Source organism: Arachis stenosperma, chromosome 4, assembly GCF_014773155.1.
Source record: "Arachis stenosperma cultivar V10309 chromosome 4, arast.V10309.gnm1.PFL2, whole genome shotgun sequence".
Taxonomy (NCBI): domain Eukaryota; kingdom Viridiplantae; phylum Streptophyta; class Magnoliopsida; order Fabales; family Fabaceae; genus Arachis; species Arachis stenosperma.
The window spans coordinates 137,575,942-137,594,376 of record NC_080380.1 but is presented as its reverse complement, the minus strand read 5'-3'; the positions used below and the strand labels follow the sequence as shown (position 1 = coordinate 137,594,376).

Here is an 18,435-nt window from a genome sequence, read left to right as displayed (position 1 = left end):
ATTTTGTATAATATTCATTTTATAAAAATAGTATTGTATTTATTTTGGTCTTGCTTTGTTGCTTTAATCATAGATTTTTTGGGCGTTGAACTTTTGCTTGCACAAGCTAAGGTTGTAATTTAATTTTCCAAAACTTATCAATTGACGCAGCTTTTCTCTCTTGCTAAGATTGTTAAGATTCTCACAAATTTGAACAGTAAGTTTTGATTTAATCAATATATGCTTAATCAAAAGTAGTATGGTCTTTATTTTAGTAGAAAAAGTTTTGATACCCATAATAAAGGAATGCTTGCACAAAAATAGTCCTCTGTAATTTAATCACAATATGCTTAATTTATCTTTAAAAAAAAACACGAATTATATTATATTGGAGTGAATATTTCTTATCCTATCGCTTATTATTTGAGTTATTTCTCATCCTTTGATTTTTAATCGTGTAGCAAAACATTATTTGTTTATTTAAGCGTGACTATTTGATAGTCTATGATGACGTGTGAAATTATAGATGGGTAAAAGCTGTAAGAGAGAATCTGGTTGCGCGCACGTTGGAGAAGAAGATGCAGACATACACGCCTGACAGTCCCAACTCCCAAATAACCTACACAACCCCCTGACCACACATTTAATTCACTCCACTTGCATTATTAAATCACCATTTGGCCCCACCCTTCATCTCATCTTGTTATTATATCGTATCACAATCATCAACTCTATCACGTGATACAATAAGTTATCCTCTCCTCTTATGCTCTTCTCTTCGTAGAAATTCGCAATGGCATTCACCGTAATATTCTCCAAACTTCAGAAGATCAGAAATCTTTTTTAGCAACAGGCCACAGCCTATTTTCCTAGGTTGTCCCCAACGTATACTACCCTATTCATACATACACTCCCTCTTCGTATTTTAATACAATAAATATTTACATGTAATTGTTTTTATGTATTATATGTAGTCATAAACTTTTTTTTATTATATTTTTGTATTTTGTATATAATTATACTAGGAATAATAAATATCTTTCCAAAAGTTTAGTGATGGAAAAAAATAACACTAATGATTATATTTTTAATACTCTCTAAACTTTCATTGTACACATTGTATAAATATTCCATTGGCTCCTCATACTTTCCCATTACTTTAACACTTGCGGAGAAGGACTCATGATTTGATTTTGCATGCATATCTATTATTTGATCTCTTTAAGATGTGGTTATGCTTTCTATTGAAGGGTTTTACTTAGAATCGTTATGGTTATAGAATAATATCTTGGACTAACACTAACCAATAATCTCAATTTCCCACCTAATCGTTATGTTTTACCATCATGAATCTATCTTTATTCTTCATGCTGTACTTTTGCATTTTCAATTAGAGGAAATTGGAGAGAAAATGGAGGAAGAGAAGGTACAGCATATAAAAGATGAAGAATTGGGGTTGGGGTCAAGGTAGAGAAAATTGAGATTTTACGTGAAATCGAAAAAGTAAATAAAAAACGTAAAACGTAAAATCTTAACAAGATTTAAATTGTAAAATCGTCAGACTTAGTACAAATTTCGTAAAATCGATAAACTCATTTAAATTCGTAATATCGGAAGATTTTAAGAATTAAATCGAGATTCTAGCTACTATGGTTGGGGTGGTGGAAAGAGAGAGAGAATGGTAACAGTTTTTATTGCAAAATACGAAGTTTTTTAATCATAATTTTAGAGTAATTTACATCAGTCTCTCAAATTTTTAATATTAAATATTTTAATCTTTTAAATATAATTTTTTTAATTTCATTTTTATTAAATAATATAATTTTCTTAATTTAATTTGTTTAATTAAAATAATTAATTTAAAATTTTATAATTTTTTTTGTATTTTATTTTTAATCAAATTGAAAAAAATATAATATTATCTAATAAAAATAACTGTTAAAAATTATTTTATATATTTTGATATTTAAAAAATAAATTTAACTTTAATATATTAATAATATAAAATATTTTATATAATATACAATTATAATTATTTTTTAATAATAAATTATATAATTAAATATATATGTAAAACAATTTTTACATTAAAAATACATTAAATTTAAATTTTTAAAAAATTAGTATCCAATTTTAAAAGTTTTAGTAATTAATCAAGATAATTACTCATAATTTTATGAAAATAAATTTTTTATTTTTAATTTGAAGAAAACACCGCGTGGTAACCGTTGAACTAGAAATTTCGCTAATTCACGCTTTTGGGTTTGGTGGGTCGGCCACGAGCCTTGTGTGTGCGTGGAGTTCACGCTTCATAAAACTCATGCTTGCTTTCCAACACACTAACTCACCTTCTGACATCTTTTTCACACAATTTCATGAAAAAAGTATATGGGTACTGCAAGGAATTTAAGTAATTATATTTGTATACTAAATATATAAAGATATTATTATTATAATTAATTACATATTTAGAATAATTAGTAAAAAATACTAATATTAAAATAGTGTCTAAAAAATGAATAATGTCACTGTTATTTTAATAATGTTATTTTTTTCTATAAATTCATAAAAATATACAAAACAAAGAAATTATATTTGGAGTTACTTTATAAAAAATTAGAGTAAAAATATTTTTTTAGTGTCTACTATAAAAAATGTATCAATAACGAAATTACAATGAGTCAATGACTAATAGCATATAAAATGAATTAATTACTCATAACATATATGGTTTTGTTACTAAGTTTAACATGAAATCTTTTGGGTTATGCTACGTATATATTAAAATCAGCCACTAAAGTCAGTTATCAGTATAAAATACATATTAGAATATAAATATATATTGAAAATAAATTAAATCATAAATATATTTATACATAAATATATTGATGACTAATTTTAATAACTGATTTTAGTGTATAAATAACATTTTTTTTAAGATACATTTTAGTTAAATCTTTAAAATAATCAAAATTTTCATAGCAGAATAAATAAACTTTTTAAAGTAAAATAACTAAATATTTTATCAACACAAAAACTCAATTATTGCTATATTTTATTATAAATATAATTATATAAATTATTCTGTATTCAAATGCATCACATCATTTTACTACATAATCCTCAACATCATACTTACTCCATTCTTTTTTCTTTTTCTAATTACAGTGTTCAATTTGGAGAGTTATTATTGTGTGATCGATATACTTTCTCTTAATAAAGATCTCATGAAAAAATTCATTATCAATGGCCCGTCACCATCATAATTCTCTATTTCCAACATTAAAGCAATGGCATCGTGATTTTGTGTTGAACTTTAGTTAAGAGAGTCAAAAGATGCAAGGGATTTGGTCAAACTTGCACATAGGTTTTATGATGAAAAAAATCTACAACAATGGTACACTTACATAGATAGAAAAATGATGTAAACATGCTTTAATTTGAATACTTTTATGGAATAAAACTTTCACGGTATAATTTATTTATATACTACCATATTAGTTGTTATAGTTATTTTCAATTTTATTATGTAAAGGTCATTCAAAATTTTTAATGTGATTTATTAATAATATAAAATAGTTTTAGATTTTAGTAGATATCAACATATGATATTCATGGATATATTTAAAAAAAGTTAAGGTTTAATTATTCTATTAGTTTTTATAATTATATTAAATTTTTAATTAAATTTTTATATTTTTTAATTTTGTCAAAAAATTAAAATTAACAAAATATTTTTTCTAAAAAATATACAGTTAAAAATTTAATTAAATTTTTAATTATAAATACTTTTAATTTATAAAAAAAGATTCAATTAATTTTAATATTTTTTATATTAGGAATGACCTAATTATAAAACTAAAAAAAGTATAAAAAATTAATTAAAAAATATAAAAATTTAATTATAAATTTAATAAAACTATTAAAATTAACATAATAATTAACCCAAAAATTAATCACTCAAACATGGTGGATCACCACTTGTATTTGCTGCTCTAGTTAAAATTGCCACACACTAAATTAATGAGGTTTTTTTTTTTATCTTTTTTATATTTTATCCTCTTTTCTCTACCACATTTTTTTATATATTAATATTAGTTATTAATTTAACAATTAAAATATAACATATAATAGTTTTTTATTACAATTAAAATTAAAATATACCGTTAATGTGACAATCAAAATGTATCACATTGTACTCTATTTTTTTCAATGGTTGTTTCAGTATGAAAATATGAGATAGCTGAAAGAGAAAAAAAAAGAAAAAAATAGATAAAATTATAATTTCACAATAAGATTATTTTAAAATATTTAAATATAAAATATGATTATTATATAATTAATAAATAATTTAAATTCTAGCCATCAATTCAAATTTTCAATGGTTATAATTTATAAAAAAATTTAGTTCATGAAAAATCAAAATATTCTTTTTTTTCTTCATTAAAGAAGGCTCCATAAAATTATTATCTTATTAAGTAGTGTATACAAAGAAAAATAAAAAAAATATTAAAATACCATTAACTATAATTAAGTAAAATGAAATAAATATATTAAGTTTCATATCGATTATATATAATGTAAGAATCATATAGAAGCATATTAAGTTTCATATATAATATTAAAATTCTCCTAAAACTCTAATCAATCAGAATCTTATAGGACTCATCCAGTATAATGCAATACAAGTTTGGTTGGAGGGGAAAAAAATAAATGAAACTTTTTATTTATAATACACTATTTAAAAAGAATATCTTATTGTGTTAGTAATATTTTATGTGTAGATTTAAAAAGTAAAAATATTTAAATTTATTTTTATTTTTATGAGTTAAAATTTTTTATAATCAAATATTGAACTCACTCTAAAATTTTAATTTAATATAAAATTTATCTATTTTTTTCTTTAAACTTAGATTTTATTTTTTATTATTTTATTATTTATAAATATTAAATGACCTTTTCATATATAAAATACTTTTGTAAAAAAAAAAATGAAATTATAAATTTATATTTTAGTATCATCTTAATTATTTTTATTGATTGTCCAATTCTAATATTAATATAAAAAAAATATTGCATTCATAAATGAAATATATTCTAATAAAAAACTCTTGATTCAATCATAAATAAACTTTATTAAATTCAAATAAGAGAACCAAAAAAAAGGGATATATTTACCTGAAGAAAATTGTTTGATGTGCTATGCAAATTAAATACACACGTCTTATAGGCTTGAGCCCAACTACCTTGAGTAAGGGAATGTATTTACTGCTCTAGTTAAAATTGTCACACACTAAATACACGAAGAGCACTTTTTTTTTAAACAAAATGAAGAACAAATTAAAGTAAAACCTGACTTATAGAATAATTATATAGTAGCTTTTGTAATTAAAATAATAATTTTATAATCAAAATATAATACTTGATACACTTTTATTGTAATTAAATTAAAAATTTCTTTTTTTTTTTAAATTAAGGAGGTTTTTTTTCTTTTATCTTTTTTATATTTTATCTTCTTTCATCTACCACAATTTTTTTATATATTAATATTAGTTATTAATTTAACAATCAAAATATAACACATAATATTATTTATTACAATTAAAATTGAAATATATCGTTAATGTAACAATCAAAATGTATCACATTGTACTCTATTTTATTATAATTAAAATAATATATTTTTTTTTTCAAAACTAATAATTTTTTCCTCTTTTCTTCACTCATTTTTTTTGCAATTAAAAAATATATATATATTTTTTAAATTGAAGACCTCTCTCCTTTTCTATTTCTCTATTTCTCTTCCTCCTTTATCACTCTATCTCTTATATATATTATTAATAATTTATTATATCTATTACATATTACTAAATTCACAACCAAAATATATATATAACACTTTCTAATTGTAATTTAATTAAAAAAAATTTTACAAATCAATGAAATCTCCCCTTTCTCCTCTTTTCTTTTCTATGTTCCCTCTCTACTCACATTAGCTCTTTTATATATCATTACTAATTATTAGTTGATCATTTAACAATCAAAATATATCACATAATATTTTTTATTATAATTAAAACTACTTTATTATATATTTTTAACTTGATAATCAAAATGTGCCACATAATACTCTTTTTTTATTGTACTTGAAATAATTTTTTTTTCTAAATAAAATTTTTTCTTTCTCTCTTTTTATTTAGTCACTTTGTTTCTTTTGACTTTTTAAATAGTATATTATAATTTACTAACATGTCACTATTTTTAAACTATTTATTCATATGTGGTTATTTTTTTACGATTACATTTATTATTTTTTCGATATTCTGACTGAAAATTATTTATCAAAAAAGTACTTATAAAAAAATACTAATTCATAATTATTCATTATAAAAATATATTGAAGTAGAACACAAATTTTATATTTTTTATTTAATAAATTTTTTAATATTTATTATAAGAATATTAAATATTATTAATTTTTAAGTTATAATAAAAATCAAATATTAGAATATAATTTATTTTAAAAAATTTATAATACTATAATATTATTACTAATAAAAAGAATAGTATTTTTCTAATACAATTACATTCATATATAGTATTTAAGTAACAGGGTATTAAAGTTCAAGATGTTGATTGATATGATGTAATAAGAGAATATCTATGACTAATAATTAGAAGACGATAATTCAAAAATCAAACTATTTAAAAACCTATTTACATAACAACATTAAAGGAAAATATATGTATGAAGCAAAGAATATATAGTTTTTTTTTGAGACAAAAAGTGTGCACGTGTGATTCAAATCAATAAGCATGAATGTATGAAGCGTGGTGGGAGTGTCATGTGTGGATATGCACTATCATAAGCTGTACCATATGTGAGGGCCCAACTTTATAGCCTTTGTGTCTTGTTTTAGGGGAACCAAGAAAACTTTACACTACTCTCACATCTGCATCTCTTTTCTACGCGTACACTATATCATTACCAAATAATATATCTTAATTTTATGATCTTTGTTTCGTGTTGGGTTGCTTGTTATAATGATGAAGGATTGAATGTTGAATGTTGAATGTTGGCCCCAATAGTGCTTCTTCCAGGTACAATCTCAATCTCCCTCCACTTGTTCCAATTTCCTTCCCTTTCATACGAAACAATTCCATCTTTTCCCCATACTTCACATTCTCCACTGCTCCCCGACCGCTCTCCGTTTCTTCCCCAAATTAAACAGACAAGCTTAGCTTTTGTCATGCTTGTATATACCTCCTGTAATACCTTATTGACTAACACTTCAATACCACATTTAACACTAGTGATGAGCTTCTTATTGGTTCCAATTTCCTTCCCTTTCATTCGAAACAATTCCATCTTTTCCACATTCTCCACTGCTCCCCGACCCCTCTCCGTTTCTTCCCCAAATTAAACAGACAAGCATGCTTGTTTAATAATAGCGGGTGCTATTTGTGCATAGTAGTTGAGAAATGGATAATGTCGGTGTTTGTAGTAATAGTAGTAATAGTATGTAGCCGTGGAGAGGATTGGGATTGGTGACTTCTAAGGCCTTTACAGCAAAACCTGAAACCATGAAAGCATGAAATCGAATCTTAGTTACTTACTAAAAAAAGGTACAAAACAACTCACGAGTTTAAAAGTTTGGAATAGGAAATGCCACACATATGTCAATATATATAATTACATATACATATGATGATCAACACATTTTCATTAATAAATTTCATATTGTTTTTTATTCATAATATGAATAGGATAAAGATAAAACTGAAACATTTAAATAACACAAAAAAAAGTAAAAATTAAAGAACAGTTCATCCAATATTATTGTTAAGGAGAATATTTCATCGAATTAAACATAAATAATTAATTTTAGGTATCTATAGTTTAATTAAATTCTCGATTAGGAACTTTAACTTATAAAGTTTGTAAATAGATTCAATTAGATATTGAGTAACTATTGTTATTTTTTTTTTTTCTAGAAAAAGGAATATTCAATTGGATGTTGCACTGGTACAATTTATTTTTTAAAAGAAAAAACTATATCTACAATTTTTTGGTCATGGACTAGAAACCCAAATCAACTGACGTAGGCCCAAATAGACAATCATAAGCCCAAAAAAATGGAGAGAAAAGTGGCTCTTCCCGGGACAACGTTGTTTGATTTTGGCGCCATTTCCATTCCTTTCCCCGCAGTGTGTTGTATTGTAAATTTGTAATATTGTATTTGCCATTTGATTTTGCTCTCTTCACTCTTCATTCTTCACTGTCACATTGCACCAAACAACTGCGTGGAAAAAGCGACACGTCCAAGCGCCTTCACTGAGTCGTGCTTGCCACGCGCACCCAATTGGATCTGCTCGCATCTCTGTTCTCTGTTTTCTCGGTAAAGACCTTCACTCAACAGTCCTTTTCTCTTCTTTTAGGTTTAATTTAGGGTTTTTCCTCACTTTCTTAATCTAATTGGATTTGGTTTGTTATCGATTTCAGTATGTTCATATTTGTCTTTAGAATATTCTATGACATCTTTTTACTTTCAAACCAATGAAAATTAATCAATTTTGCGTTGTAGTTTGTGAATTTTGAAAGCCATTTATTGAACTGAAGCTTTGATATCACTCAAGTTCAATTTTACTGTATGATAATGATGATGCTTTCATAAATCTGATTAATATATCCATTAGAGTTAGTGTTAAGTTCTTTCAGGTTGTGTGTATGTGAACTCCAGCACAATGGATTATTGTTTATTGACTACCAATCCTAAGAGTGCGTGGAATCCGTTACAATTAGTTTTTTCAAAATTTTGATTCCAAATTGATGATTCCATTGTTGATTTTATCAGAGGAAACATGAATTCAGAGGAAGCTGCACAAATTCCCAGAAGAACTACAAGGTCTTTAGCTTCATCTTCTGCGTCGACTTCTAATAATGCATCTTCTGCAAAAGTAAATAGCCTTGAACCTCTAACAATCAATGACCTTTTAGTTGGAGGAGACCCTATTAGCCTAGATGAATTGTTTTCTAATTTCCCCGGTAGAAGTAGCCAGATTCTCGAGATTGTAAGTCTTTTGGGGCCATTGAACACTCCAATGCTTCCTTTGTTTGTGTATGGTGGTGTTTCCACTGGAAAAACCAGTATCATTCTTCGATTATTCCGGCATCTCAACAGGCCTCTTGTTTATTCTAGCTGCAGGACTTGTTATAATCAGGGTATCTTGTTTGAATCTATTCTAAATCAGTTGCATCTCCATAGAAAAAGTTCTGCCAATGGCTATTCAAATGCAAAGCACTGTGAGAGACCATCGGATTTTATTAATTTTCTTACGGAAGCATTGACCGATGCCATAAACAATCTGAAGGAGAAGTCGGAGAAGTTGATATCAGGCAAGACAATGGCACAAGGGGGGATTGGAAACATGATCTACTTGGTATTTGACAATTTTCAGCTTGTTAGAGAGTGGGATAAGAGCTCTACTTTATTACCCTTTCTGTTTAATCTCTATGATCTGCTGAAGATTCCTGAGGTGGGTCTAATATTTATCAGCAATACTTCTCCAGATACCTTTTACTCTTCTAACATGGGTTATGTGGAGCCTATCCCTGTATACTTTCCTGATTACACAGATGCTGATCTTCGCAAAATATTGTCGAGAAACCAAGCAGACTCGAAGCTGTATTCTTCATTCTTGGAGTAAGACATCTTATTACTATTACTTTCCTTTCTCAGATTTACATAATCTCATAGTGAATTTTTGTTTATTTTTCATGCAGTGTGGCTTTAAGGTCTTTCTTTAGGGTTACTAGGCAGGTTGATGAATTGTCCACTGCCTTCAAACCACTATATGAAAAATATTGTGAACCTTTACGCGATAAAAGAGTCTTTCCTAATGGAGACAAAGACATGAAGAGAAAGTTATTTAGTCATATCAATCCTCACATCACGTCCTCTCTGAATGAGATATTTAAGGTTTCATCTCATCCTTCAGCTGAAGTTGAGAACTCCAAAGAGGCAAATCTGAAGGTGAATCCAAAGAAACTGGAGCGACGTGAAGAAATTGCCAAGCTAGACTTTCACATGTCTACGAGTGCAAAGTATCTTCTTATTTCAGCATTTCTTGCTTCCCGAAATCCAGCTACTCTTGATGCTTCACTTTTTGATTCCAAAGGAGGTTCTGATAATCGAAAGCGAAAGAGGAAGTAAGCATGTTGATTTGTTGGTTGATGTGTAATTTACAAAATTTAGTTCTCTAGCCATAGCATGATTCTGCTTTTGTTCTCTCTCTTTTTTCAAGCAGTGGATGTTTAACTTTCTAGTCTATTGTTCTTTTTTGTGTGTAGACCCTCTGAGAAGGTGCCTGAAAGAAAGGAAAGTTTAGAAGAGGAGTTACTAATGAAAGGACCTGGAAGTTTCCCACTGGAGAGGTTGTTAGCCATCTTTCAGTGTATTGTATCGGTCGCAGAAGATCCGTCGGATGAGGACAAACAAAGCGGCGAGCTGATGTCTGATGTTCTGTTGCAGCTATCCAGTCTCTGCAATGCTAAATTTATATTTAAAGGAAGAAGCTGTCCAATTGAAGGCTCAGTTCGGTATCGGTCAACTGTATCAGAAGACTTGGCTTTGAAGGTAACCTCAGTTCCCACGTAACACTCCCACAAAATTCTTGGTTTATTTATATGACATTTGGAAAACAAATGAAGAATAATATTTTCATTGTTGTTTAAGCAGGTTGCAAGGAGCCTCAAGTTCCCTTTATCAAGTTATTTGTATAAAAGAACCTAGCAATCTTTGACTTTGGTTCTTCTGCTTCACAAATCCTGGTTATCCATTTTTCTCTGATAGAATCTGTACAACCTATGATGCTGCTATCTGCAGTTATCCTCATGAAATTGCGGGAATTATCCCTATGAATTGTAACATTGGATGGATTGAATAATTTTCAATGCACATGGAATTTCCAAAAATGCATATATATCGCAGATCTAACCTTTAGTGCAGTATAGATTCTAAAATAATGTTTCTCTCGGCAGATATGGAATTGTAGCATGGCACAAATTGTGTTTAAGACCCAATTTTCTTAAGAAATTTCTTGTACTTCAAATGAATGCCCCATCTATTTCAATTTTCCAGAATGGGAATTTTTAGCCAAAGTCACTCATGAAAACTCTCTCAAATTCTTAGATTCAATATGTGCATTTCAATGGAAAATATAGTGAACATACTGAATCAATTATCAATGGTCAATGACAAAACTATGAGAATTTGTTTACTAAAGTTGTAACAAGCCCTTAAAAGTTTTATAAAGTCCTAGCATCTCCTACCATAATTAACTTTTGAAGTTTGATTATTTTAAAATTTTCCATTACAAATTGTATATAATAAAACTAGTGAATAACAACGCAATAGAAACGTTCCATGGAGAAGAATTTAGTTGCTGAAGCTTAGACTTTCCTGCATATCCTTTTGTAATAACGAAATTTCACTCATATAATTGCCTTTTCTTTTTAATTTTTTCCCCCAACAATTTCAGTCGTAAATTCGTAATCATAACCATAATTAATTAATATTATTTAGGGATAAAAAAAATAGATGGATCTAATTAGCCTATGGAAAGCCCATATTAAAATTGCTATAGGCCTTAGCCCAGAAAGAACAAATCAACTGAGAACGGAACCTGAAAATGTTAAAGACCAAAACCAAAGAGAGAGAAAAACTGAAAATACTAATTGAAAAAAAAAATAAACCTCAATTGAAAATTTTCTCCCTCACAAAAAGTAGAAGAATATGACCAAATCACCAAAAAGAAAATCCACTCTTACTTTAAGAGAAAAAAAAAAATGTTTTGCGGAAGAAGGAAATGCAAATATCAAAATATTTTGTTTCTCTCTCCTCCACCATTCTTTCTCTCTCTTTCGTTCTCTGTTTTTTTTTCCTTCATCGCCGACAACCGCCAATCCCTCCATTTCAAAGCCCTCTCTACTTTCTGCAAATCTCTCTCTCTCTCTCTACTTATTTGCCCCCAATACAGTTCATTGATTGAATTGATTGGAGTAAATTGTTTACAATTTTAAGTACCATTGGTGTATAGCATTTTAATACCATTGCTGTTTCTTCAATCTAAGCTCGTGGTAAAGAATTCTGGTGCTTTTTTTCCTTTTGGTTCCGTTTATTGTACTGGCATATAACAACCCCTCTCTTCAACTTCTTATTCATGTTGCTATTGTGTTTGTTGTGTTGGAAATGATGATGTTAAACAAATTTGATGCTAATCAAAATCATGTAACTGATATAAATAATGAAAATTTAGCTCCTTTTAAACTCTGCCATTACTGTTTTGTGAAGTTGGCGGATGGTGAAGCTTTTTAGTATCATGGGAATTCAGAATTCTTGTGTGTAATTAGCTAATAAGTAGCTTTTAAATTGTTCTCTTTCTGTTTTTATTTTCTTTTTATATATGGAATCAGGAAATTTGTAAAAACCACTCTGTCTTTCTTTGTCTTTTCTATTTTTTATGTGTGTTAACTTAATGTGATATTTGGATAATACCAAGTTCAAGTGGAAGTATGCTTAGTAAGATGTGAGCAGCAGTAATGTAACTATAAATGTTTTTGTCATTTTGAAAAAAAAAAATAAGTAAGTTAAATGTGTTGATAGTTTTCTCTTGTTTGAAGTATTTTCTTTTTGAAGTTTTATTGTTTGGAAATGTTACTTAAGAAATTTCGGGTGGAAATAGGCATCAATCAATTGTTGTACTTAGTTTTGTAATAGTAGGATAGGGCATGTCTTAGTTGCTGCTTTATGTATTTGCATACTCTTCATTTATGTATTGTTATTCATTACACATTTTGACTTCTTATCCTATTTATGCAGGGTCTCTCTGAATTTAGGAGGTGCTGCTGAATTATTCACCATTCTACACTTTGGCAAGGTTTATGTCTGTTATCCTTGCTTGTTGAAATATTGTGATATAGGAAATTGTGTATCACTGCCAATGCTTTCATGGACCATATGCATTTGATGCTGCTGCTAGAGAAGCTTAATCCTGATCCCAAACCTCGTTTGATTAGTGGATGTATTATCTGGTTGTCTGGAATTGAAATTTGAATTTGAATTTCCACCTCTGCATATATTGGTCGAACCGTGATTCCGTGAATAAACTTCAAATATCAGTAGTTTCCGCTTTTGACACTAGTTTAAAATGTCAGAAATTGACATGGCAGTTAGTAAAACCGAGGTGCGTATCTGCTTGTATGATATAAGTAATTTCTAGTTTAAGATCCTCTCCTGGTTCTGTGATTATGATTTTATTTTATTTTTCTCTTACAATTTTTTATCCTGAGATATTGAGAGATTTTAAAATCCAGTGTTTAACTTCTTGCTTCAGATTATGCAGCCGTATATCTGGCTTCAGACACCAGATGGTGCAATAAAACAAGTGGAACAGGAAATTGCAATGTTTTGCCCTTTTATTTGTCAAAAAGTAATACAAAAAGGCACGGGATGTTCAAAGAACTGTGCAATATGTCTTCCTCAACGAGTCACCCCTACTATTTTGAGCTTAATACTTGATTATTGCCGATTTCATCAAGTACCAGGTCGCTCAAACAAGGTTCTTTATGTTTCTTCACTTTTTTTATGTTGTTATTAACTTATAATCAAATATAAGATGCACTTTAAATGGAAATGTTTTATTTGACGGATGGCTTAGTTTTTGTATAGGAGCGGAAGTCTTATGATGAGAAATTCATGCGGATGGACACGAAGCAGTTATGTGAGTTGACATCTGCTGCAGACAGCCTTCAGTTGAAACCATTGGTTGATCTTACCAGCCGTACACTTGCTCGAATAATTGAAGGAAAATCCCCTGAGGAAATACGCTGCATATTTAATTTGCCAGATGATCTTACAGAGGTATCTGGTGCTTGCAATAACCATGTTTCAATTCTTTTTTCGATGTCAGTTTTGCTGTTTTTAGACATTCTATTTGATCCAGGAAGAGAAATTGGAGCCCTTGAAAAACACAACTGCTGATCCGAGGATCAGGCTTTTGAACCGCTTGTATGCTAAGAAAAGGAAAGAGCTGAAGGAGCGTGAGAGGCTAAAGGTGTAAATATTGTTTCTTATTTTTTTCATCACATTACAGTGCAAGCACACTGTCCAATTTGTAAAGTATTATTTAATTACTTGTACCTTTTTTAATGTCCTGATTCTTTAATTGTAAAATGTTGATGTTTAACAAGATTTGGTCGGGCACATGTTTCAGAATGTTGAAATTGAAGTAGAGAATGTGGATGATCGTTCAGTCGATGACCTTTTGTCTTTTATTAATGGAAATGATGCAGGTAACTGAGCATTTTTCGATCCCTTTACATGAGTTTTACTTAATGCTTTTTGTTGTTGTTAGACCGATGAAATGGTACAACTTCGTCCTAGTTGAGCAATTTCCATTTGATGTAATTTGTTGACCACATGAAACTACCTCTTCTACGCCTGTAAGATGAGCTTACAAGTTGATTCATGTCCATCTTGACAACGTTGAAACTCGAAATTAGTAGTGCTCAGTTCTTTCGTTAATGTTTGTCTGCATCAAGTATAGACAGTGTAGGTGGTCCAATGATCTTGTTGAAATGAAGAGAAGAAATATACCAAAAGGTAGGACTGTGAGGACAAAGAGATCCTTTTTTGGTTGTTAAAGTAAAGCCTTTAATATGTCAGCCACTCACCATATTTAGAGGGAAAGTCCTCTATAAGGGCCACGTGCTTTACTTTAAAGAGAATTGAAATGTCTAATCTTATTCCACAAAACTCGCTTGTCTAAAAATTTGTCAGTGAAGGTTTGAAATTACGCTCCAACTAACTAAACAATATCTGTTTCTCGTCTAAATTTCCTAGTTATGCAATCATTTCATTCATTGGGATTTATATTTAAGCTTTTGTGTTTGACAATGTCCGGAAACTCTCGAGTCTTGAGTAGTGGTCTTCTGTAGGCTGTAGCCTTTTATTTTATTTTCCTGTTTCATCTGCTTGGGGATGCAGATGCCTAACTGTTAGTGAGAAATTTTGTTACAGATCCAAAGGAGATGAAAAATTCTAAGAATAAAAAGAAAAACCGAAGAAGAAAAGAGCAACAGACGAGCTCTTCTTTGAAGGAAGCTTCTGAACTGAACAATAAGGTAGTCATAATATCTAATATCAAATTTGTCTTCAAGTTAAATTTGAAAAAAACAAGTTCAGTTATTTACTATATATGTTCCAAGTGTTTATTGCTTTTTACTTCTAATAGGAGATAAATGGTCATAATATCAGACCCCAAACTGATGGAGCTAATGGAGTTTCCGAGGCCTCTCAGTCTAATACAGAAGACAGCACTTTTGTTCCTAGAGAGTTTGATGATGGAGATATAGATGAGGAGATCGATCCTGCATTACAGGAAAAACTTGACAGGTGGGGCTAGACTATATTCTAAGTGCAGTGTTTACACTTCATGCTAAAATTTGAAGTTGTATTTTTCTTTTTGTGGATGACAATCATTATCTTTAGCATAGTTGCAGTGGCAGATCACTAGCACTATTATCTTTATTCTATCATATGAAGAGGACATAGCATCAGAATGATTGATGAGCTCTTTCTTTCAACAAATTGTATTTCTTGAATCATGTATTGCTGGTTGTATGTGAAATGACGTGCTCACATTCGTGTATATATGAGAGAGAGGGCAATGTGACAATATCCAAATTGATTTCATTGTGTTTGGGATTGGCAAGTGACAAATGTTTATTTTATATTGTTCCTATGTTGGAGAATTTTTAGTAATCTTTGTATCCCTAGCAATCTAGCAATAGGTTTTTCTTGATCTTGTATGTTTAAAATGTTTCAATAAATAATGCAACTTGTTTTAATCTGTGTGTGCATTCCTGCTATTGAAGAACATAATGGAACAAAAAAGAAATATGAAAGGGTGGGAAAGTGACAACAAAAACAATAAGAAATCTCTAAGTTTGAGAGTGAAAATGATGATTGATTACTTATGATTGTGAACTTGTGTTATAATTATGTCAATAATTAACTTCAGAAACAAGATGTAACTCCATAACTAACTACCTAACTAGTCTATTTAATGCTTTCTATTTTTGCTCCCTGAACTGATTAAAACTGTGTCAGATTAACATAAACCTAATTAAGCTGACTCAACTCATCTTACACACACTAACAAAGTTCTAATCTAACAATATTACTTTTTGTATTCTGGTACTTTGCAAAATTTGTTTAGGTACATTATGGTAAAATTATTGGTTTTTTGGCCAAAATTTGTTTTTCATTGAGTATTTAATAATATTATTATGATCATTGAATTTACCCATTTGATATTTTAGTTTCCATAGAAGGGGAGCCTCGGAGCAACGATTGAGTTGTCTCCGTGTGACCTCAAGGTCACGGGTTCAAGCCGTGGAATCAGCCACTGATGTAATTATTAGGTTAGGCTGCCTAGATTACGCCCTTTGGATGCAGCCCATTCCTAGATCCTACGTTATCGCGGGATACTTGTTCATCTGGCTGTCCTATACTTTAGTTTCCATAATTGACCAAGCTTATTTCACACACACAGAGTTTAACAAAGTAGCAATAATCATGAAATTCTTGTTAAACTCCTTCTATGTTGTCCTTCCCTGCCACTTTGGATAAAAGAAGGCATGGGTTTGATATGAAGAAATGTCTGCATGATGTTCATATTGATGTACTCTTGTGATTTGATATGCCAAAATCTTATTTGCTCAATACCCTTTGATGCAGGGAAGTGGAAGATTTCGCCCGCATATTAAATTCTGACTGGCCAGAGAGGATGCAGGAACTGTTGTCGTTGGGGCAAGAAAGAAAAGCAATGCCTTTTACATCCAATGGAAACAGTTTTTTAAGACGAAATGCTTGTATGTTCATCGCTGAGTTTGTTTTAGTGACGTTGTTTACCATTTATATGCTTGTTAGTAGAACTTTTAAGATCATTTTTAAAAAACAAATAATAAAATGTTTTCTCCTTTTTATGTCCTTTTAAAATCATTCTAGTTTGCTTTTGCTCCTACATTTTGGTCAGCTAGAGCCAAGGTTGTCAAATATCCGCTATATTGGCGCAATAGCGCTATTGCGTGGCAGAAATTTAACAAAACACAATGAGCCGCAATCCGCTATTGATGACCTTGCCTAGAGCCGATTTTCGCTTTCTTTAGCTGCTAAAACTTGTTTTCTCTTGCTTAATATTTAATATATGTTAAGCTTGTTGCATGTGCTATATATGAGAAGCTGAGTGAAAATTGCATCTTTCCATGTGTATCATCTTTTAGAACCATGATGTGGGGCATTATTGCCAGAGAGATTTCTTTCCTTACCCTTTTGAATTGGCATGATGAATTTGGTAACTGACTTGTTTATTGTTTCCCTGAATAACTCTCTAGTTTATTCAGTGTGTAGTTAATACACCACTTTGCCATGATTATTGCTTTCTGTTTTCTGATATAACATGCTATAAAAATAATAGTATTTAATGTCATTTCATCCACTTATGTCTTTTGATTCACTACACTCATTAAAAATCTATCTATGCAGAGGACTTGACTCATGATACTGTCACACAAACAAGAAGGAATCAGTGGAAAATGGATCCTTACAAGCCCCCACACAAATGGCCTGTGGCTTGAACAATTTTGAGAGGTGCTGACAAGCCTTAGGAAAGTGCTGCATGTCAGTTATTTATTTGTTTTTCTAATTTACTGTTCAATTTTATTCATTATTGGTCCTTGGCCCCAGGCACAATTTGATGCTGGAGGCTGCCTCTTGTGCCAATAGAAAATAAATAGTAGGATGGGCTTGTATGTAATAATGTTGTATCTTTGTGCATTGATTGCTCGAGTTTTGAAAGAAGTTTCTTACTCTGATCCATTTCTGTGTTGACAAATTGTTAAAAATTGGGTTGTGATCATATATTCATTTTTGTACTCCTAATGTGACTCTCAGACTCTAGTTGTTGGAGTAATTTTTTTTCTTCACATAAGTAATGATTTAAAACTCATTCCATATAAGATGAGATTGAAGAGAAGAGTGCAATTCATGGGTCTGGATTTGATACTGATCCGGTGATCCCAACTTGTGGTAATACCCTTTCTATCCATTCTGATTCTCTTTCCTCAGATAATATTTCTGATTTTGTGAGGCTTCTATTGATCATTTGGAAGATGGTTTTTCCTTTTGCTACCCATTTGGTTCATGATTGCATGTGATATTCGGTTATATTGATGATTTTCTCCTTTTTCTTCTAAATAATCAATATTTACAACTAGAGTAAGACTACTTCATTAAAGGGTGACTTGGGATCTTGGAAGAAATAGAGGAAGAAAATGACTTAAATGAGTAAAACAAGGGACATGAGCCAAGCCTACATTAATGATATTTCATC

At 29.7% G+C, this 18,435-nt stretch overlaps 2 protein-coding genes across 4 annotated transcripts; both read left to right on the top strand.

Annotated features, from left to right (window-relative positions):
• The first annotated feature begins 8,252 nt into the window (after nt 1–8,252).
• Nucleotides 8,253–10,925, top strand: LOC130976859 (origin of replication complex subunit 5-like). 2 transcript variants are annotated; one of them, XM_057901798.1, is made up of 5 exons: nt 8,253–8,378; nt 8,835–9,683; nt 9,764–10,189; nt 10,331–10,616; nt 10,719–10,925. In XM_057901798.1, the coding sequence occupies exons 2-5, from the start codon at nt 8,842–8,844 to the stop codon at nt 10,770–10,772; spliced, it is 1,608 nt and encodes a 535-aa protein (XP_057757781.1). In that variant the 5' UTR covers nt 8,253–8,378; nt 8,835–8,841; the 3' UTR covers nt 10,773–10,925. The 2 variants fall into 2 exon arrangements, with proteins under 2 accessions (XP_057757781.1, XP_057757782.1); XM_057901799.1 differs by lacking the exon at nt 8,253–8,378 and adding an exon at nt 8,721–8,758.
• Nucleotides 10,926–11,849: 924 nt separating this feature from the next.
• LOC130974163 (SKP1-like protein 21) lies at nt 11,850–18,027 on the top strand. 2 transcript variants are annotated; one of them, XM_057898919.1, is made up of 10 exons: nt 11,850–12,118; nt 12,861–12,918; nt 13,375–13,599; nt 13,710–13,901; nt 13,984–14,094; nt 14,254–14,332; nt 15,060–15,163; nt 15,274–15,434; nt 16,782–16,915; nt 17,589–18,027. In XM_057898919.1, coding segments are annotated over exons 3-10 (1,005 nt in total). In that variant the 5' UTR covers nt 11,850–12,118; nt 12,861–12,918; nt 13,375–13,377; the 3' UTR covers nt 17,591–18,027. The 2 variants fall into 2 exon arrangements, with proteins under 2 accessions (XP_057754902.1, XP_057754901.1); XM_057898918.1 differs by having other exon boundaries at nt 12,861–13,224.
• The last annotated feature ends 408 nt before the right edge of the window (nt 18,028–18,435 follow it).

Coding starts and splice junctions, on each gene's coding strand:
- LOC130974163 (XM_057898918.1), top strand. CDS start 13,189: ATGTCAGAAATTGACATGGCAGTTAGTAAAACCGAG. Junction 13,225..13,374: donor TGGCAGTTAGTAAAACCGAG/GTGCGTATCTGC, acceptor TTCTTGCTTCAG/ATTATGCAGCCGTATATCTG. Junction 15,164..15,273: donor CTTCTGAACTGAACAATAAG/GTAGTCATAATA, acceptor TACTTCTAATAG/GAGATAAATGGTCATAATAT.
- LOC130976859 (XM_057901798.1), top strand. CDS start 8,842: ATGAATTCAGAGGAAGCTGCACAAATTCCCAGAAGAACTACAAGGTCT. Junction 10,190..10,330: donor AATCGAAAGCGAAAGAGGAA/GTAAGCATGTTG, acceptor TTTTGTGTGTAG/ACCCTCTGAGAAGGTGCCTG. Junction 10,617..10,718: donor CAGAAGACTTGGCTTTGAAG/GTAACCTCAGTT, acceptor TTGTTTAAGCAG/GTTGCAAGGAGCCTCAAGTT.